A 22,762-nucleotide genomic window follows, 5' to 3' on the forward strand; every position below is an offset into this window, starting at 1 on the left:
TGAGTTGCTGCCTCATGATTGGCTGAATATATATTTGCATTAACAAGGTGTACCTAATAGCGCAGCCACTCCATATATACATTGAATCCCCAGGCCGATGAAACTAATCTGTGAAGACAGCTTTGGACTACTGCTCTTTAAAGGCTAGAAAGAAGAATGCAACATGGCTAATGATGTTAACCTGTATGCAGCTGAATAGAAAATGATATCAAGAGCACGAGGGTGAACTTTCAAGGTGGTGCTGAGGGAAAATTCCAGAATGATGTAAAGCTATCTTGAAATGATTATTGTGTTTCATGCCAGGGAACTTCAATTTCATTGATAACATTTAAAAAATAACATAAGTAACATTTCTAGGTCAATGTTCTTGAAATTGTCCTGAACTTGTAATTACATCTGAGAGGAGTTCATTTCAATTGCAACAAAAGTTTTTTGTCAGACAAAGTCCAAACAGCTATCTATAAATAACAATATAACATGATATAAAAGCATAATCGTTATATTAATAACTATGATCTCCCTTCACATGCTGAACCAGGACTCTGCATAAAGAAAGTTCTAGGAAGAGAGGTAATCCTAATATTTTTAATTACTTACCTTATTTTGAAAGCAAGATTCAATATAATTGAATCTGTTGTGCAGAATGCATAAACATGCATCTTCCACAATTGTTTATCTTTACTAACCTGTGCACCCATCTCTTATAATAAAGTGGCAAAACTCCACTTGCCCCTTTGGTTTGGAAAGTGCTCATCAGATCTTCAAAGATAGTGACTGTCCTTGCCAACAGTTGGTCTACTCGAAACGGCTGTAAATGTGTCCCATGCATTTTGTTATGCTGTTGAATGATATCATTGATGCAAATAGTTGGGTTACTGTTAGTTACGTTGAATCCACAGCCTTTTGAAAAGAAAGCAAAGATTAAAATTTGTTTCAGAATGTAAAATCACAATCATACTTGATACTTAAGTGGATAAGTTCAAGTTCTGTCATTCAACCATACATGAATACCCATGAATACTGCCAAACAAAACAGCGTTACTCAAGGGCCAAGGGGCCAATGGTCGGACACAGCACATATAAGATATCAGTAAAATACAGTCAACACAAGAAATATAGTCCAAGACTTCGAGTCCATGAATGTTGCAGCAATCTGCAGTCGAACACAATGCAGATTAAGATTCTGCCTTATTTTAACATTTCAACCAATAGTTAAGACCATTATTTAAAATTCAAATTGATGACATCTATAAAATTTAGCTCAAACTAAGCAATCTCAGCTTTGACAATTCTGTATAAATAAGAGTATTTGTACAAATTCAATAAAATTTTCATTGAAAACACTTATTTTGCTTAGGCTTTCTTTATACTCGCATAAACCTTGAGAATATAAAATCCATTTATATTTCTGCATACCGTATCCGCTGGACACTATGGAATACAAAACAACTGCAGGAGAACATGTATAAAAGGAGTGCTGATTTGAAGAGAAAAATCACAATTTGGCAACAGTTTTTCTCAAGGTCATGCTTAAACAGTCAAATTTGTATTTATTTAAGTTGTTAGGTTTATATTCAAAGATGCTATTCTAGAGCAAAATGTTTCATTATTACTGTTACATTTATTGATGAAATGAAGTAGATATGATGAGATATGCTCATGGATTTTTTGGATACTGACGAGGTGATATTTTTTCTCTGAATGGTAGTGTAATCACTCAAGATAAGAATGATGTTCTTCTAAGTCGGAAATTCCCAACTTGGGGCCCACGAACCCATTGCTTAATTGTATTGGCCCACGGCATAAAAAAGGTTGGGAACCCTTGCCGTAAGGGAATATCTACTGGTGGGTCTTCACGTGGCTGTAGAGGCTGATTGGGGATCCACAATATAAGGGCTTCCAGACCTCACAATCCTCTCTCATTCATCACTTGCTGATCGCCATGAGATTTACTCTGGGATATTAGAGTGGATTCTTTTAATGAAGAACACCGGTGCATGACTTTGTTTAACATGGGGAGGCTGATGCACAAGCAGTCACCGCACAGTCCTTGACAGATCAGAGTCAGGGTCCGGTGGCATGGAGTGCAAGATGACTGGGGACCCTTCACTACTGAAGACCTCCCCTGCCTCTCTGCCTTGTGATGTGCCATCATCTCCCACCAGCTCCATGATTGAGGTATTGGCTGGATCGCTTTTTATCTGGAACCTTCCCGCTCACCTTACTACTTTTGGTGACCCTACCAGGAGGTAAGTGCCAGTTGGCTAAACTCCGGATGGCATCATTCCCAGGGATCTCAGGAACTCATACTCCTCTCCACCAGGACAAGGTGACGATCCTTGGAGAAGATCCTCTCAATAGTAAAAGGTAAAGACTGACTATTAACCTTCCTTAAATGAACACTCTTTTTATACAGTACATGTTCTCCTGCAGTTGTTCTATATTCCACAGTATCCAGTCTTTAGCAGATCCAAAAGGAACAAAAGGTTTTGTTCTTATTTGTCTGATCCCAATGCCATTCAATAACATTTTGAAACAAAAACACACATGATCATGGAATATAAAAGTGGATTCTCATAAAGCAAACCAATATGGTCGAGTTATATGGAGGAAAACATTTGCTAATCTGTTTTGTTCACTTCTGTCCCAGAGGAGGGAATTTGGGGATCTAAGTACCTCATCTGTTTTGCTCTGTTTCTGTGTGCAAGGACAGATTTGGGGAATGTGCCTGTTGCGTTTTTGTTCGTATTTTTTGCAGGGAGGTGAGATCTAGTTGTTGATGATCCTGCTGCTTTTCTTTTCTTTCTTGGTTTCATCACTACCCGGAGAATTGAAGGATTTCAGAGTTGTATATTTTGATAATAAAATGAACCTTTGAATCTTTAATACGAGCCACAACTATTTGCTCAACCTGTAGCATCCTGTTTAGGTTTGTCTGATACACAAATAAATATCTAATATGGAAATTTATTGAAAAATACTCTACTTCTGAAATACCAAAGTGGTTTATGTTCATTAATTAAAATATATCATTGACAAATCAGATATGGCATTCAAGTGAATGTTCTTTTTTTAGATTTTTACACACACACACACTCACTCACACAATACACACACACACTTTGTACATACCAATAAGTATGTGAAAAGTTGTTCCCATCAAGGTAGAATTGACCAGGACACCACCCAGTTTCATGAGATTACCGTAGTAGATGTCATTTGGCCACTTAACCTTCAAATCAATGTCCTAAAGAAACATGTATTACATATTAGATTTTCCATTAATATAGCACAATGCAGAAGAAATAAAACGTTAATTTCAGAACTAGGTAATGAAATATCCTAACAGAAGCTCATTACAATAATTTGATCTCAGCCTGCTGACAAAAGCATCTTACAATTATTAACCATTCTAGTTCTTGATAAAATTTTTCTTCCTTTGCTATCAAACTTGGTAATCAAACATTTTTCACTGATTTCGGGTAGTGGACCAGCGCGAGCAATGATGTCCACTGACATCCTTGGGTGGGTGTGTTTGTTAGTTGTGTGTCTGGAGGTGACTGATGAGTCCAGTCCGGACTGCGAAGTACCTCCCACACGTGGGGCAACTGTGTGAAGGCTCTGTGGTTGAGGTGCCCGCTGCTCGCTCTTTCCACTGTTGTCATTGCCTTTGTGCTTCAGCGTTGCGATTCTTTTCAGTTTTGGGGGCACCTTTATTGATGAGGCTCAGCCAGGATGAGCGATTCAAGGCCGCGTGTCCCCAAGAATTGTGATCGATCTCAAGGACCTTGGATCATTTTTGCTGACCACCATGAGAGTTCCCCAAAGAACAATTGCGTGGGGGTGCAATTGTCTGGCATCCTGACGACGTGGCCCACCCATCTAACTTGATGTGTCATCGGCACTGTGTGGATGGTGGGCATGTCAGCTGCAGACAGCACTTACATGTCAGGAATTCGGTCTTTCCAATTGATTTTCAGGATGTTCTGTAGGCATGACAAGTGGAAGTAGATCCGACTCCACGTACGTCTCGAGTAGGAAAATAGAACTAATTTGAAGATTGAATCAGCCACGATCCTCTCAGAGCTATTCATTCTAATATCCTCCCCTATCTCTCATATAGTATTCTTCCACTTCTCTCCATCCTGCATCTACTCTTGTCCATCCTATTTCTTTGTAGCGTCAGAAACAGGCACTCGTAGTGGACACATCATTCCCAGTGGACACATCATTCCCAATTCTAATTTTCTCAGTTATCATCTCTGCTGTTGAAGGATCTGTCCAACCTCCACAGTCCTCACCTACCTCATCATTCTATCTCTTTCCCTCCTCCGCTCACCTTTACTCCAATTCTGAGCTTACTTCAGCTCTCTTCTCCAATTTGTCTTTCCTCATTTTATTGAATTTCCATTCTCTTTCCCATCCCTATTTTGCTGTGTCCCTTAACTTTTCTATTCACAATATATTAATCTTCTAACTCTCATCCTTGTCAACTTACTTCCTTGTCCTTAAATCTACTTGATTTGAATACTCAATTCACATATGCAAAGTGAGGGAGACTGCTGCAAGGTTAGTATTTTTACATTATGAAAAAGCAGAGGTTTGACAGACCTCATAGCCTGGAATGGAAAGCACAGACTCCACTGCAGCCAGAGCGACAAGATGCTGTAGGAATGAAATGTTCTGTCCAAGTTGAGAGTGCATGTCAATCCTAACATGCATTGTGAACATAGCACTGCCAATAGGACTAATCCATATATTTTGTCCACGACCTGAAATTAAAACCCAAATCAAAATTAAAATAGATATACTGAAAACATTATGAAAAACAAGCATTATATTATAAGCATTTCCTCTGATCTTTTAATCACTTTGATCCCGATATGAATTCATCCCAAGATGATGCAATGATATTTTTTTTATCATATTCCTGGACATAAACATGTTGTATGTCAATCTTAACTCTTTCAGCTACATTCTCTCTCCTGTGCACCAGATTTTTTGTAGGTTGAACCCCCACCCCCCCCCCCACCCCCACTGTTCTTGAGTTAATCTCTAATGTCATATAACAATAGCAGAGGAGCCATTTTTCCAAAGTGATGCTAAACTGGAGCTCCAATTTTTTAAGTTTAGGTAAAATATTTCTGGGCATTCTTTCGTGGAAAGGATTTCACCTTATCAACATTCTCCTTCAACTTCATTATAAAACTATCAGGACCTTCTTACTGCTTTTCCTGGGCTTCCGTTTAACTAAATTGAGTTCCATAAACTCCCAGATTATAATTGTGACTATCCTTTAAAAGCACTGCACTGACTCTACGGTACTTAGCGATTTGCAATCTTTAAAACCCCCAAAGAAAACCAAGTAAAAGATGACCGTTGGTCTAAGGAAGCCACAAAGTTGAAGAGTAGTGAGATCATGAGGGAAATAAGATAAAGTCACAACATTTAGAAAATAAACCTTTTCTTTATGACAGATTGCTTTTTAAAAAAAGGCACGAGTTTAATCAAGAAATAGTGGCAGGAGGTTAATATATACCATTCTGTAATGTCCAGTTTAATTTCCCACTTTCTGGGTATTTGCACTTGTGTCTGAGCAGGTGTCATGCCCAGACCAAATCCTACAATTCCAAAATCATATCATATTTTAATCTATCAAACAGTACAGAAATATACTATTCAATTCACTGCTCCATCATGAACTCTTTTAACTAAACTGCTATTCTTTTTGTTTTGAACTTAAACTATTCCACAGAGGTAAAATATAATCCTCGTTTGAAAATCAGTACTGACTTTGATTTCACCATTCATTGTTGTACATTCCAGATAGTAACAACTCACTAAGCTAGAAAAAAAATTCAACAATCAAATGGCTTTATAATGTCCTGAGATGATGTGTCCTGTGAATTCCCATCCTTTCTGCCACTGGCAACACTCTGTCCTCAACTATTCTATCAAAACACTTTGTTGATTCATCTCTCAACCATCTCTGCTTTAAGGTGAACAACCGCGATTAAACTGCAAATGTTTCAGCTGCACTGTAACTCGAAAAAAAATGTTATTTCCGAAGGCTGGGAAGAAAAAGGAATGAAAAACAACTGACCTTTGCCTTGTGTTTGTCGAACTGCAATGGCAATTAACCCTATTTCCTCTGGCAACTGAAGCATCAACCTGTGAATTAAGAGGAAAATGTGGTCAGCTGAAACAGGGGATGGATAATTGGAAACTCATTGTAGTTGTTAAAATGTCTAGCAATTTAAACCTGAAGTGAAAATCTTCTGGGATTGTGATAAAGTCAACAATTAACAAGATCACAATTACTTCTTCCTGACTTTTAATAGGACCATGGGAACACATATTACTTCAATTTCAAAACATTTATTAAGTCATTTTAGGCCAAAAACATCTCTTCTTGCTTAATGACATATTACAACTTAATAAATTTCAATTACAATATCATTATTAGTCTTTCCAATCAACGTTCAACACTCTTCATCAAGCACTGTGGCTTGGCCTGATATGCTTAGCATAAAACATTACAGCACAGTGCAAGTCCTTCAGTCCATGATGTTGTATCAACCTTTTAACCTTCTCTAAGGTCAATCTAACCCTTCCTTTTCCCTCAGTTTTTCTATCACATGCCTATCAAAAGTTGGTGCACTGCTAAACATAAATACAATAATGTAACTACTGAAAAATACTGAATTAATTCAGCTTCAGACAGAATTTCAGTCTTAAATCCAGGAACAGTGAAAGAATGGGCTGATTTTCAACATGCTGTTTTTTAAATACAATAAAAGAAATTCATGCAATGAATTAGTTCAAGTAGAAAAGGGGAAGAGATCCTGTGCAGTGAGTATTGGGAGTTAGGAATGTCGCTGAACAGCAGGACCTCCAAGATAGTATTCTCTGGATTACTCTGGATGCCCCATGCCAGTCGGGGCAGGAACAAGATGACAGTACAGATGAATGAGGGGTGCAGGGGGCAGGGTTTCAGGTTCGTGGATCACTGGAACCTTTTCGGGGCTAGGAGTGACCTGTACAAGAGGGACAGGTTGCACCTAAAATAGAAGGGAACCAAAATCCTGGCTGGGAATTTCACTAGTGCTTCTTGAGAGTGTTTAAACTAGTTCGGTAGGGGCTTGGGAAACAGAATCGGGTCAGAAAACGGACATTTAGAGGAAGTTAGATGTCGGGGCTAGTGAAAAAAAAGGCAGACGGAAAGTAATAGGTATGGTGGGGCAGATAGTTTGAAGTGTGTGTATATTTTAATGCTAGGAGTATTATGGGTAATGGTGATGAACTAGAGCATGGATCATTCAGAGTAAGAAAATGGGTGACACTTCACCAGTGAGTCTGTTGGGGTCATCTACTGTATCTGGTGCTCCCAATGTGGCCTCCTGTGTAATCAATGAGACCCGACATAGATTGGGAGACCACTTTGCCGAGCATCTACGCTCCAACCACCAGAAAAAGTGGAATCACCCAGTGGCCACCCATTTTAATTCCACTTCCCATTCCGATCTGTCTATCAATAGCCTCCTCTACCGTCATGATGAGGCCACACTCAGGTTGGAGGTGCAACATCTTATATTCCATTTGGGTAGTCTCCAACCTGATGGTACGAACATTGATTTCTCAAACTTCTGGTAATGCACCCCACCCTTTCACCTTTCCCCATTCCCATTTCCCTCTCTCAGCTTATCCTCTCCCAACAGATTTCCCCTTCTCCAGCCCTGTACCTCTTTCATCAATCAACTTCCTTTATTTCACCCTTTCCCCCTCCCAGTTTCACCTTTTCACCCATCACCTTGTGGTTCTTCCTTCCCTCCCCCAACTTTCTTACTCTGACTCCTCATCTTTTTTCCCCAGTCCTGATGAAAGGTCTCAGCCAAAAACATTGACTATACTCTTTTCCATAGATGCTGCCTTGCCTGCTGAGTTCCTCCAGCATTTTGAGTGTGTGGGCTTTGGCTTTGACGTCTCTTGTTAGCCACAGTTGCGTCATCTTTCCTTTAGAATACTTCTTCCTCTTTGGGATGTATATATCCTGAGCCTTCAGAATTGTTTCCAGAGATTCCAGTCATTGGTGCTCTTCTGTCATCCCTGTCAGTGTTTTCTTTTCCAATCAAGTCAGGCCAACTTCTTTCTCATGCCTCTGCAATTTCCTTTACTCCACCGTAATACTGATACATCTTCTCCTTCTCAAATTTCAGAGTGAATTTGATCATATTATGATAACTTGCTCCCAAGGGTTCTTTTACCTTAAGCTCTCTAATCAATTCTGGTTCATTACACAACATCCAATCCAGAATAACTAATCCTCTAGTGGGCTCAACCATGAACTGCCCTAAAAAGCCATCTTGTAGGCACTCTAGAAATTCCCCCTGCTGGAATCTAGCGCCAACCTGATTTTCCCAATCTACCTGCCTACTGAAGTCCCCCATGACTACTGCAACATTGTCCCTTAGGCATGCATTTTCTATCCCCCGTTGTAATTTGTAGGCCACATCCTTACTATTGTTTGGGGGTCTGTATACGACTCCCATCAGGGTCTTTTTACCCTTGCAGCTCCTTATCTCTATCTACAATGATTCAACACCTTCCAACCCTATGTCACCTTTTCTAGTGATTTAATTTCATTTTTACCAAAAAAGCACACCATCCCCTCTGCCTTCCTGACTATCCTTTTAATACAGTCTGTATCCTTGGACATTAAGCTCCCAGCTATAACTTTTCAGCCGTGATTCCGTGATGCCTACAACACCATACTTACCAATCTGCAACAGTGCTGCAAGTTCATCCACCTGATTCCATATACTACATGCATTCAGATACAACACCTTCACTCCCATATTCATCTTTTTCGATTTTCTCCGCCTTTTATGTTGCAACTCATCCTGTTGACTGCAATTTTGCCCTATCAGCAATTGATTGTAAACCAGCTACCTCATCATCATTATCTGCCTTTCCTACAATACTTCTTGCATTGAAGTATACACAGCTCAGGACACGTCACACCATGGTCAACCTTTTCATTCCTAACTTTGTCTGAGGTCTTATCAACATCTGCCTCCACAACCTCTCCAACATCTGTTCAGGCACTCTAGTTTCCATTCCCCTGCAACTCTAGATTAAACCCCACCATGAAGCATTAACAAAGCTTCCTGCTAGAATATTAGTCCCTCTCCAGTTCAGGTGCGAAATGTTCATTCTACACAGGTCCCACCTTCCCTGGATGACAGCCCAATGATCCAAAACTCTTATGCCCTCCTTCCGACACCAAAGCCTTAGCCTCTTATTAGATTGTATAATTGGCCTAGTTCTGGCCTCACTAACATGTGGCATGGGTAGTAATCCTGAGATCACAACCCTGGAGGTCCTGCCTTTTAACGTAGCACCCAACTCCCTGAACTCACTTTGCAGAAACTCATCACTCATCCTACCTATGTCATTGGTCTCTACATGGACCACGACCTCTGGCTGTTCACTCTCCCACATGCCGAGGACTCGATCTGAGATGTCCCGGATCCTGGCAACCAGGTGGCAACATACAATCCTGGAATCTCGTTCTTGCCCACACAACCTCCAGTCTGTTCCCCTAAGTAACAGATTACCTATCACCACAGCATGCCTCTTGTCCTCCTTTCCTTTCTGAGTCACAATTATATGGATTAACTCCGTAACATTTAACCTCATCTGCACCTCCTCTAAATTCCTAGACATCCACACTCACCCCATTTTCCCACCACCTTAACAGGGATAGAGTTCCTCGTGTCCTTACCTACCACCTCATGAGCCTCTGGCCCCAGCACATCATTCTCCACAACTTTTGTCATCTCCAAAAGGATCCTACTGCCAAATACATTTTTACCACACTCCCCCCCCCCACCCAACTCTCTGCTTTCCACAGGGATTATTCCCTCTATGATTTTCTTGTCCATCTGTCCCTCCCCACTAATCTCCCTCCAGGCACTTAACCCTGCAAGCAGCCTAAGTGTTACACCAGCCCATTCACCTCCTCCCCCACCCCCATTCAGGGCCCTAAAGAATCCTTCCAGGCGAGGCACACTTCTGCTGAAATTGTCTATTGTATCCGGTGCTCCCATGTAGCCTCCTCTATGTTGGTGAGACCTGTCGTAAATTGGGGGACATCTTTTCGTCAAGCAACTCCGCTCCATCCGCCAAAAGCAGAACATCCTGGCGGCCCAACATTTTAATTCCAATTCCCATTCCCGTTGAGACATGTCAGTTCATAACCTCCTCTTGGGCCACAACAAAGCCACCCTCGGGGTGGAGAAGCAACACCTTAAATTCCGTTGAGTAGCCTCCAACCTGATGGCGCGACTATCAATTTATTCTTCAGTTTAAAAAAATTTCCCTCACCCTCCCCTCTTCTTCTATTCCTTATTCTGGCCTCTTACCGCTTCCCACCTGCCGATCACGTCCTGCTGGGACCCCTCTTCCTTTCTCCCATGGTTCACTCTCCTTTCCTTTCAGCTTCTTTCACCTCCAGTCCTTTACCTTCCCCACTCACCAGGCTTCACCCATCACCTTCCAGCTATTCTCCTTCCCCTCCCCATCACACACCTTCTTATTCTGGCATCCTCCCCCATCCTTTCCAGTCTTGAAGATAGCTCTCAGTCCAAAACATTGACTGTTTGTTCATTTCGATGGATGCTCTCTGACCTGCTGAGTTTCTCCAGCAAATGTGACATTGAATATTAACCCGCAGGGCTGACAAGAAGCTGAAGTTTAAATTTCCTGCTCAGAGGATTGATGCAGAGCTGAATCATATTTGAGTAACCTAAGCCAGATCACTTTATTTCCAAAGGGAAATTGACAGTGTTCAACACCTATTATTTACCCTGAGTTTCCTCACTTCCTTTTATTCTTCGTTGAATTTTCATTAGACTAAAAGTGGCTTCCTTCCTATGCACTTCATCTGAAGAGCAAACAAATGTGGCATTATACTGTGAATACCAAATCAGGCTTGTATCACTCATGCATGAAATATCAATATTCTCACAGAGCATAAAATATCACAGTACTCTGCATTGTAGCTCATTTGTAACTGGCTTTACTCAGTAATTTGATAATCATTGATATTCCTTCACTTAAGTTGACACAAATCCTATCGGTAGCCTATTTCATAAATCAAGCACCGAAGGTTCAGAAAAGACAGTGACAGGTATTCTCCAGTGATATCATAGAAACTTTGAAAACCTACAAGCACAATACAGGCCCTTCCGCCCACATGCTGTGCCAAACATGTCCTTACCTTAGAAATTACCTGGGGTTACCCAATAGCCCTCTGTTTTTCTGAGCTCCACATATCAGTGGGTATAGGTTTGTAACTGAGAATGTATTCCAGGACGCTGCCTGGTTTAGAGGCCATGTGCTATCATGAGAGGCTGGATAAACTTGGGTTGTTTCCTCGGAAGCACCGGATGCTGAGCGGAGATCTTATAGTTTATAATAAAATTATGAGTGGCCTCGGTAGAGTAGACAGGGAGTATTTGTTTCCCATGTGTGAAATGTCTAATACCAGAGGGCATGCACTGAAGGTGAGAATGAATGGGTAGCTTCAGGGGGATGTGAGGGGTAAGTTTTTTTACTCAGAGACTAGTGTATGCCTGGAATGCACTGCCCGGTATGGAGGTGGAGGCAAACACATTAAGAGTATCTTAGAAGACATTTGGATAGGCACATGGATGTAGGAGAATGGAGGGATATGGATGTAGTGTAGACAGGAACAATAAATGTTTGAGAGTTTTTGATTTGCTCTTTAGCTGGTTCAACACAACGCTGTGGGCCGAATGGCCTGCTCCTGTGTTATACTGCTCTATGTTCTAACTAAACGGCTGGTGAACCAAGGATCACTTCCACTTTCACCTGAGCTGTCTCCTTTCTCTTGTGCAATATAAAAATCCACATTCTGGTGAAACACACATTTATGTATCACTGCTGGGAAAAGTAAAGTAGTCCTTTGACAAAACTTTATAATTTTCCAGAGCCTGCCACTTGTATGACGCAGGTATAAAGGAGTAATGCTAACCTTTATTTTATCTGTACAACAAGTCTTAGTAATTAAATATTTAATATAATGACCAACATTGCATCAACAATAAAAACAAATTACGTAAATAAAATTTTCATTGCTATGATACTTTATGATCTTGTTCTATATTTTCAAGCATTTGCTCAAGTAGGAAAACAGGTAATTGTTTATCTTAAACAGGAGAAAATCTGCAGATGCTGGAAATCCAAAGCAACACACACAAAATGCTGGAGGAACCCAGCAGGTCAGACAGCATCTATGGAAATGAATAAACAATCAACATTTTGGACCGAGACCCTTCATCAGGACTCATTTTCACAGTTTATCTGCCGACTCTTTATTCTTCTCTATTGGTGTTGCCTGGCCTGCTGAGTCCAGCATCTGCAGAATTTTGGAATTTTTGGAATTTTGTTTAATTTTCTTTTTAAATTCAATTATAATCAATTGTGGCATCTGAACATGATGCACAATTAGGTGAAAAATGACTCTCCCTAAAAAGCCAGAAGTCATATAAAGTAGGTCTGATCTGGATTCAACAGAAAGAGGCAGTAAGATAGGGACTGTTGGGGTTGGAGACAGACAGAGGTTGAGGGATGTAATGTTAAAAATGACAAATTAGAGCTTACTCATTTCCATACCTCCATATGCCAATGTGTCTCCTCCTCTCATCTCTCCCTGACCGACCCCCCCCCCCCCCCCAACTTCTCCTATCTCCCTCCCTAAACCCATCCGCTTCCTTTGGATTTCTTAATCTCACAGCTCATTCACCAACCCTCTCACTTGATCCTCATCAGAGGATCTATAGAAGACAAGATCTAGCGTTTCAGGAGGATCATAGTACAAGTTTTATGAACACAATAATTGTTTTGGGATCTGGAAAGAACAGACTTGAAGTTGCAGAGTGTTTTTCACATATTTTCAGGGTATTCTGCCCTCTTAAGGATTTTACTCCACAAATGCTGCCTGGCCTGCTGAGTGTTTTGAGGATCTTCTGTCTTTATTTTGGGTCACGTTTCTATTGTTGTACTATTGTACTATATTTTTTCCTTTATGAATCAATAAAACATCTCTTGGTAAAATATAATCAAAGTTAAATCTTATATTTTACATCCACTATCATTCTTTGATTTACCCAAAGAGAGGTGCTCCTGGAAAATGTTTCAATCAGTGAAATCCCATAAATGGAGAAGTCAGGCTAATGTACAATATATGCTTCTCACTGCATATGCCCATATTGTACATTGTCCAGGCTTTTTCTTATAGCAGGTATAAGAAAGACATATCTTGAAGAACCCATGGCATTAAATCAAGATCTGTATTTGAAATTAAATGTCCCCTTTTATTTAAAGTGCTGTCTTAAAGACACATGGTTAATAATGCTGTAGCCCCTCACAGAAATGCCAATTTGTATTTATTTTATATTTAGAGATACAGCATGGTAACAGGCTCTTCTAGCCCAATGAGCCCACAAGAACAATTAACTTACTAACCTATAAGTCTTTGTACTGTGGGAGGAAATCAGAACACAGAAAACCCATGTGATTACAGGCACGCACACAGACAGTGGCAGGAATCAAACCTGCATCAGTATTACTGGAATAGCATGGCGCTATTGTGCCACTCCAGTTTGTGTTAATATGAACAATGTATGTAAGAATAACAACACTAAAATAAACTCATTTACAGGTGTTACCGTTATATATGTTGGGAATGGGGGTGGCAGGGTGGAGGCGGTGCATGGTTCAACATTACAGACTTCTTCAGGTGAAGTCTTCCTTGATGTTTATCATCCAGATGCAAAAGCCATGTTACAAAATGCTTATCAGTACCAAACAGAGAAAGCTTCCTTTGTTGCAGTCAACTGCCACCTTGAGTTTCTGCTTAGCTACACTGTTTTTGAAGCCAATTTTAAATAGCTAAATTGGATAAATTCCTTTTAAATATCAGAAAATACAAATAAATTTAAATTACTTGCCCATTAAATGCAAAATGGCTGAAAACACTTTTGAAAATTTTCATTTGGATGATTATAGCAGTACTAGTTGCCAGTAATAAATCAACTAAAATATTTAAAATGAGTAAATCAACATATTGTTCAAAAAGTTTGGGACGTATTTAGTTTCCATATTGATAGAAAATAATTGGCAAACCAATTTCAAAAGTTATTAACAATTATGAACCTTTCTCAATGGACTCCCAAGATCAAACCACTATTCCATCTTTGATGCGTCAGTAGAAATTGCATCACCTGTTATATTTCAGATATGAGTTTTGGGTTAAATTGTCTGTTATTTATAGAATCTCTCCTTACTGTTGTCCATTTCCTAGTTCTCAAAGCCCAAAGCTCATTAGTGTTTAGGGCAGTTAGGATCACTGCTGTTGAGTTTGAGATCTTGAACTTCAACCTTGAGTCAGCCAAAGCCCGACTGATGCACTACAGGTCACACTGAACTTCAGCTCTGATGTCTGCCTTAATTGAGGAGGGTGACTATCAAGATATGGAAAGTAGTCCACATTTTCTAAACACAATAGATTTTGCAGATGCTGGAAATCCAGAGTAACACACACAAATATCAGAATGAAGGATCTTGGCCCAAAATTTCAGCCCTTTATTCCTCTCCATAGTTGCTACCTGACTTGCTGAGTTCCTCCACATTTTCTAAAGTCTCGTCAAGCATTTTCAGTCAGAAGACAGAGTTGTCCAGTTGGGGTAGGATTGAGGATGGTTCTTGGTCCACAGATTTCAGTGCAAGATGCATCTTCTTATGACTTGGAGATTGGCCTTCAAACAAGTACAAATGTAAGCATCATCCACGTACTGAAACTTGATTGTGAAGTTGGGTTAATGCTGGTTCCAGAGTGAGAGTGTTGTAGGTTGAACAGTTTCCCATTAGTCCCAAAGATTAGTTCAACTCCAACTTGCTGGGAATGAGGTGTGACAAAAAGAAAGAAAATATCTGGCAATGATGCAACTTGGTCTCCACCAGATGTGAACTTGCTGGTTAAGACTGTAACTCCCAAACCATCACCAAGCAGATGTAAGAAGTTGAAGGCATACAGGCAGCTGAATTTGTGGAGGGTTCTTCACTATATTTCATAATGCCAGAGTCAAAAATGCTTTAGTGATCTTGAAAAAGATTGTAGCTACTCTCTGCATTTGTCTTGGAATTGCCATGCAGTGAAGGACATCTCTACATTATACAGAAACCACATTGTAAACTGAGAAGCAGCTGGCAGAAGTTGGTCGAGGAAAATCCTGAAGATTCTTTCTGTGGCAAAGAGACCTCTCCATCATTGTTGCATTTGGACTTGTCCCTTTTCTTGAACCTTTTGGTACCTTTTAACAGGATCCAAAGAGCATTGTGAGCTACCGTTGTTTGCAAAAGCAGCATAAAGAATAAGATTTTCAATTGCCACATTCAGAGGAGATGTGAGAGATTTCCCTCTGTAACATTGCGTTGTCAGTCTCATAACAGCAAATCTTATTTGTCAAACACACTCTTGCAACTTCAACAGCTTACCCTAACAGGTGTGATCTCTGCAACAAGATCCTAATGGCAAAAACCATAATGCAAACATCACTCTGGCTGCTTCAGTTGTAGAATGAATAATTCTGCAAGGAAGGTGCTGAGTGAAGATTCTTAAGGGGTTTTGGAGACATTGGCATGCTGGCAGAGGATAGAGCCCACAGGTAGCATTTTTGTGCAAGTGTGTATGGAGACTGTGTAGCCTCCATAGGTTGTCAAGGAGTCCTTGCTTATGTTTAAATATGGTCAACAAACGCCTACACTTTGGAGGCATTGCCCACTCTATCTAGTCCTGTAAACTGAATGTTCTATCTTTGAGAATGGTGCTTGAACCCAGAGAACTTTGTGAGATGTGGCAAAGAGCAACAGAGGCCCAAAATAATCCAGAAGCTAGGACACCGAGACTGACTGTGGTTTACACTTTCTCAGTCAAGACGCGTGTGTGAGGGTGTATGTGAGGTCACTGAAGGTCCCAGATCTCATTAAGAGCTAAGAGTAATGATAGGTCCAACCCTCAATTGCAAAGGTCAAAGTAAATTTATCAAAATACATACACATTACTATATACTATCTAGAGATAAATTTTCTCTCCTGTAAATATCCGCAGGAAAATGAATCTCAAGGTAATATATGGCAACATATAACAAATGAGAGAAAATCTGCAGATGCTGGAAATCCAAGCAACACACACAAAATACTGGAGGAACTCGGCAAGCCAAACAGCATCTATGGAAAAGAGTACACTTGACATTTCGGGCCGAGATTTACTTTGAACTTTTAATGCAACTGCTCATTGGCATTATAGATTGCTTGACTTCACACAAAACAACATTAGTGAAAGCTGGTTGTCCCATAAAACAAGAAAGAACTGTCGTTTTTCAGGCCATTTAACATTGACAATCTCACTGAAAATGAATTTTGCAAGTTGCGCCACTTAGACAACATCAAGGGAAATTTTACGCCTGAGAAAAGGTACTGGGACTTAATAAAAATCCTGTCAAATAGTCTGGAGTCCAATTTCCTGAAGGACACTCAGATAAATGTTGTACAAATTACTCTGCTTCAGCTTAAGCTAATCTTCAACGAGACAGGGTGATATTATAGAAGTTGATGAAAAGAAATTCCAAGATCAATTTACTCAGAAACAGTTTACTTCAGGAACTGAAGCAACAGAACATGACAGAAACAATTCCTCCCAACAAAAGCTGGGCAACTTGTTCAGAAAATGTGCATTGGGAATAGCATCAAACATATTATGTACAGAAAATCAATCCCAGTCACCTACAACAGTGCAGTCACTGGGCTTACAAATGAGGGAATTACCTATTCATCTACATTCAGGTTGGGAGTAATACTGTCAATATATGCAGCTAAACTACAACTGGCTTCTCATCACATGGTTTCAATCAAACCCTGACTGACAGAATGCAAGTCTTTTTTTCCCGTTTACTAACTGAATATGCTTTTGTTTACTCACTGCAAGGATAATTTATGAAATTTCTTTAAGACATCCAATCCAGCTTCAACAAAAGCTTCTAGAATTCAGCATGAGTTAGAAATCTCACTGAGATTTAAAAGAATGACTCATGTGAGAAATGGAAAAACACTAATCTGAAAAACTACTTTGTATTGAACGATCATAGCCAACCTCCTTTCCATTGGACAACAGTAATGCTTCTATTCTTCCTGTTTACTCCTCTCTTAGGCTCATCAATTGCTTTCTTATTTCCCCCTTAAAATCATCACCTCTTTTGTCATTTAATTAAATCACAACTCTTCAATAGTTCCAAAACCTTTTCTTTCTTTAGCCAGGGGTGGTGAATCTATGTAATTCGTTGCCATACCTGGCTTTGGAAGTCATGTTGTTTGATATACTTAAAAGCAGAGGATGACAGATTCTTGATAGAGCATTGAAGGTTACAGAGAGGGATAATAAATCAGCCGTGGTTGAATGGTGGAGTAGTCTCAATGGGCCAAATGGCCTAAATCTGTTTCTATGTCTTACTGCTCCCAGATTTCTCAGTGTCCTGTTTTAAAATTATTCCTTTACTTTTCTGTGAAAGGTTACACAAAACTTCAATTCTGTTTCTCTCACCTCAGTGCTGCCAGACCTGCTGGGTATCTCCAGCTTTTCTAGGGATAATTATAGTTTATAAGATTAGCAAAAGGACGAAGTTATAACGTAGTCCCTGTGGCATAGCAACTTCTATGTAAAGAGAGGTTGTAATCTTGAGAACAGTTTGACAATGCTTAATATTAATAATGAGAACGAATATTCTGGTTCTTTGGAGAACATAACACACATTTGCTTCTTGACAGGAGCTTAATTAGATGGATAGGTGGTCTGTAGAGGAACTGAGAATCACACTGGCTTTATCCTAAAAAGGAAACAATTTAGGGAATGGATGTAGATTTGAGTGATTCTCAAATAACAAGTGGCAAAACTGAGGCTTCCAAATGCATAGAATACCATTGAACACTACAAATCAGTAAAGGTCCTTCGGCCTACAATGTTGTGGCTTTTTTAACCTATTCTAAGATCAATCTAATTCTTCCCTCCTACATAGACCTCCATTTTACTATCACACATGAGCCTATCTAAGAGTTTCATAGAGGCAAATATATTAGGGGTACCACCACCCCTGGCTGGGTGTTCCATGCACTCACCACTCTCTGTGTAAAAAAAAAACTTACCTCTGACATCCCCCCTATACTTTCCTCCAATCATCTTAAAATTATGCCTCCTTGCATTGACCATTTCCACCCTGGGAAAAGTCTCTGGCTATCCACTCAATCTATGCCTTTTATCATCTTGTACACCTCTCATCCCCCTTCGCTCCAAAGTGAAAAGCCTGAGTTCGCTCAACCTATCTTCATAAGACAATCATCTCACACCAAATACTTACCTGGTCACATTTTTTTAGATCTGAGGTGAGTTTGGTCACTTTGCATTTTCCTTGCCATGACAGTAAAATGAAATAAATATGAGTGATACTTAAAAACTAATTATGTGTCATTTGGTGGCATTGTGAAGAATTGTATTGCATTTCAGTGGCACAGTTATTGCAGTGTGGGCGCTTCTTGTTGGAGGTACTTTGACGTGGGATTAACTTCTAGAGGAATGCATTAGTCATGCTAAACAGTGGCAAGCTTAGGCGAGCCTGATAAATTGCACCACACTTCAAATCAGAAAACCCTTTTATTGACAGCTTCTCATTGAACGGCTAAGAGCATTAGTGTATTTAGGGGCTAGATGTTTTGTATCATCTAAAGCTGATCTCATAATCATGGTATAAAATTAATTCAATGCTGCTTTACATGTTAATCCTTACAGGATTGATTTTGGGGTCACAACAGTGCAAGATTGGAAAATGGAAAAATAGCACTTAAAGTGACTCATTTCAGATCTCATTCTCCACAGTGACTAAAGTGCTTCTCTCCTTTCTTTGAGATCGTTAGCTCCATGGGACAATCCTCACTGTCCTATAGAAAAGATCAACTCAATCACAGGCTACTAAGTAAATGTAATCAAAATGGATGCCACAGCCAAAAAAAAAGTTACAATTTTTTCCACGCCTTTTAAATGATAATACCTTAACTCAATTTTTGCAACCTCCTTCAGCTGTACAATCTAAAAGGAATCAAATCAACACACATCTAAAGGGAAAGAATAAACTCAATACACATGAGACCCCGTGGATGCACAAAGACATAAGGAAACAACTGAAATGAGGAAGAAGAATACAAATAAGAAAGAATACGAAATAATTTAGCTGGCCGATAGCTTAGTGGCATCCACACCAACTTTGAGACAAGTGATCCTAGGCTCGATTCCGGCCGGCTCCTTGCACGCTTTCCATCGTGCTGGGTTGAGAGTCAAGCTAGCAACTCAACCTCTTAAAAAACAAAGGAATGCTGAAGAAACAGCAAGGTTTACCACCTAATGCGCCACAAGGCACGGAAAGGAACAACAACCAAAGTATTGGGGCTTAAGGAAAAGGAAAACTTTAAAACTGAAACTATCAGGAAACATAACACAAAATAGTAAAGTATCTCTCAAACACATCAATAAAAAGACTGGGATAGAAAAGTTACCATGACACAACACACAGGGCACTTCCACAAATAAGGAAAGGAAATGGAAGAAATATTAAATCATTTGTTTTACTTCAGAAGTTAGCAAGGAGATTGAACAGATGGACATCGGATGACGAGTGAATAATGAGGTAAATGCGTTTAAGATGGAAAAAAGAGCTATATTAAATAAACTTCTCAATATCAAAGCAAATAAAAGTACTGGTCTTACTGGATTGAATCCACACATTCTATAAGCCAAGCAATCTATACCCATATTTAATAGCTGATTAGGAAAAAATTCTGATACCAGAAGACTTGCAGTTGGCTTTTGAATGGCAATATTTATGATAGCGGATAAAACATGTTCAAGAAATTAAGGAGCAGTCAGCTGAACATCAATAGTGGGAAAATAATGGAGTCCCTTTTAAAAGGAATGGAAGATGTAGAAATGAGAAGTATAATAAACAATAAATCAGCATGGATTTCAAAATGGAAAATCTTACTTGATCATTTAATGAAATTTTTGAACAGGTAACAGGGAGAGCAGTTAATGGTAATCTAGGACATTTAATTTATTTATTTTTTCCCCACAGCCCTTCAATAAGTGTAACTTATCACAGATTAATGAAGACAGCCAGAGAATGTGGAATTCAGGCCATATAACAGAATGGAATTCTATCTGAGTTCGAGACCAAAAGCAAAATTGGGACTAAAGCATAGCTATTCATAGTGGTAGAAATAGTTGTCTTCAAAAAGAATTATCACAATAATTACACAATTTACATAAACAATCTGAAGTTTAGTATGTATTTAAAAAATAAGTTTGTTCTTCCCAAAATTGAAACACAAAGATGCTGGAATTTGTAGCAAAAAGCAATCTGCAGGAGGAACTCTGCGGGTGAGACAGCATCTGTGGAACGTTCGATGTTTGGGATCAAGACCTGAAACACTGACCATTCTTTTTCCTCCATAGCTGCTAACTCAGTTCCCCCAGAAGCTTGCTTTTAAACACACTTTCTAAATTGGGATAGGACACTAAATTGGGGAGGACAGTCGGCCTTGAGGAGGACAGCAACAATCTACAATGAAATATTAAAATAATCTCACAGAAAGGGCAAGGAACTGATAGATAAATTTCAGCACAGATAAAAATGCAAGGTGGCGAGAATCATGAGATCACTGTATTTGGAAGGAAGTAAGGGTAGAAAAACACTAGGTATAGATATACCAAACTTTAAAACAGTGTGTGCCATTCTGTTGTTTTCTGCACATCACTCTCTATATTTAGTGTTAGATTTATTATTTTCATGTATGCTGTTTATTCTGTGAGTTCACGTGAAATAAAGAAATTGTTTTTAAAAAGGCAGACCAAGCATTGGAGTCTATGTCTAGAACATAAGAAATAGGAGCAGGAGTCGGCCATCTGGCCCATCGAGCCTGCCCCACCATTCAATAAGATCATGGCTGATCTGACCACGGACTCATCTCCACCTACCGGCTTTGTCCCCATAACCCTCAATTCCCCAAATATGCAAAAAGAGGGACAGGATTGAAAATGTGGGAATCATTATATTAAATGTATATTGAATTTTGGTTTGATCATACTGGGTACAGTTCCAGTAGCCATATTGTGGGAGTTACAGGACAGGACACAGAGAAAGTTTTCGGAGTCATAAAGTAACACAGCACAGAAACGACCCTTTGGCCCAACTGGTCCATGCTGACCGCAGGAACCCTCACTAGTCCGACGAGTGAAATTGGTAAGCAGATGCAGGTGAAGAAATGTGAAGTACTATGTGGAATCTTTATCTGAACTCTCATCTGAAAGGTGACAGCGCCTCATTTAAAATGTACCAGTGAGTAAGGATAGGTACTTGAGTGGAAGCCTCTGCAACAGGACTTCAACCACAAGGGAGGCACTATGGACTTGGTTGTACCATCTGGCTGAGATAGTTTTGATGATCTTTTCGTAAACATTTCATGCCCTCAGGTCCAACAACACAAGTCCCCTTCAACCATTCAGTCCTTAACCAAATCAGCACTTGTGATGCTGTTGTAACTAAGTGTTTTGTTGTGGTTTTTCCTTGTTATAATTCATGTTTTTTGTGGGAATGTGCATTTGAAGCTATGTACCTGTGACGCTGCTATAAGTGAGTTTTTCATTGCACTTTTGCATACAACAATAAACTCGACTTTGACACTCGGACCATTTTGATCACTTTGTACTAAAATGGACTTTGTCTTTCTTTGTTTGTTAGTGTGTTATTTCTTGGAAAACTTGGATATAATTTGTTTTTCCAGTGAATGCTGCGTATACGATGCTATGATGCTGCCGCAAGTAAGCTCTTTGCTGCTCTTGTGCAGAATACAATAAGCTCCACTTTAACATAAACCCACACTCCATGAACTTGCAAACTGTAAACCATGCACTTTACAACTCCATACATCAGGTAAATCAATGCGCATGAAGAAAAGATCAGGTAAGGTAAACAAATATTCCATCTGATAAATACTAATATGGAATATTTCATATCACACACAAACCACAACACAAGTAAACGATGTCAGGCATCAAAACTGACAGGCACAATGGCAAAATTAAACGCTTTGACTAGACGGCGGTGTTGTTCAGCAAGCCAGCAGTTTATTAATAATGAGCTACTGACTTCCAGGAGATGTGGGAGGGGGAAGAGGGAAGGTGGAGGGAAATCGGAGGAATCCAATGGGAATGGAAGGTGAAATGGGCAGAAGGAAAAAGAGCGAGTGAAGAGGAAGGAAAATGAGACAATTCAACCAAAAGGATGATACTGAGGGAGAAGGAAACAGAACTGGAATTAGTCAAAATACTGGGGAAAAACTTGTTTTACATAACGTTCATACAGATTAGAGATTATTGCATAGGGCATTGAAGAACACAGAACCTTACAGCATAGTACAGCCCCTTGAGCCACAACTTTAAGGTCAATCTAACCCTTCCCTCCTACGTAGTCCTTCATTTTATCATTATCCACTAGATCAAGGTAAAACGATAACAATACCAATAAAGAATAAACTGTAATAGCTACAGAAAAAGTGCAGTGCAGGGCAGGTAAAAAAA

General features: G+C 39.7%; 1 protein-coding gene across 1 annotated transcript in view; it reads right to left on the reverse strand.

Annotated features, from left to right (window-relative positions):
* Nucleotides 1–22,762, reverse strand: part of hlcs (holocarboxylase synthetase (biotin-(proprionyl-CoA-carboxylase (ATP-hydrolysing)) ligase)) — a 154,270-nt gene that overhangs the window by 14,979 nt on the left and 116,529 nt on the right. The window contains exons 7-10 of the mRNA XM_073044921.1: nt 6,104–6,171; nt 4,612–4,772; nt 3,133–3,247; nt 687–900 (exon numbers count right to left, since the gene is read on the reverse strand). Coding sequence (XP_072901022.1) covers nt 687–900; nt 3,133–3,247; nt 4,612–4,772; nt 6,104–6,171 — 558 coding nt within the window. The remainder of the gene's footprint in view (nt 1–686; nt 901–3,132; nt 3,248–4,611; nt 4,773–6,103; nt 6,172–22,762) is intronic.

This window comes from Hemitrygon akajei, chromosome 5, assembly GCF_048418815.1.
Source record: "Hemitrygon akajei chromosome 5, sHemAka1.3, whole genome shotgun sequence".
NCBI lineage: Eukaryota > Metazoa > Chordata > Chondrichthyes > Myliobatiformes > Dasyatidae > Hemitrygon > Hemitrygon akajei.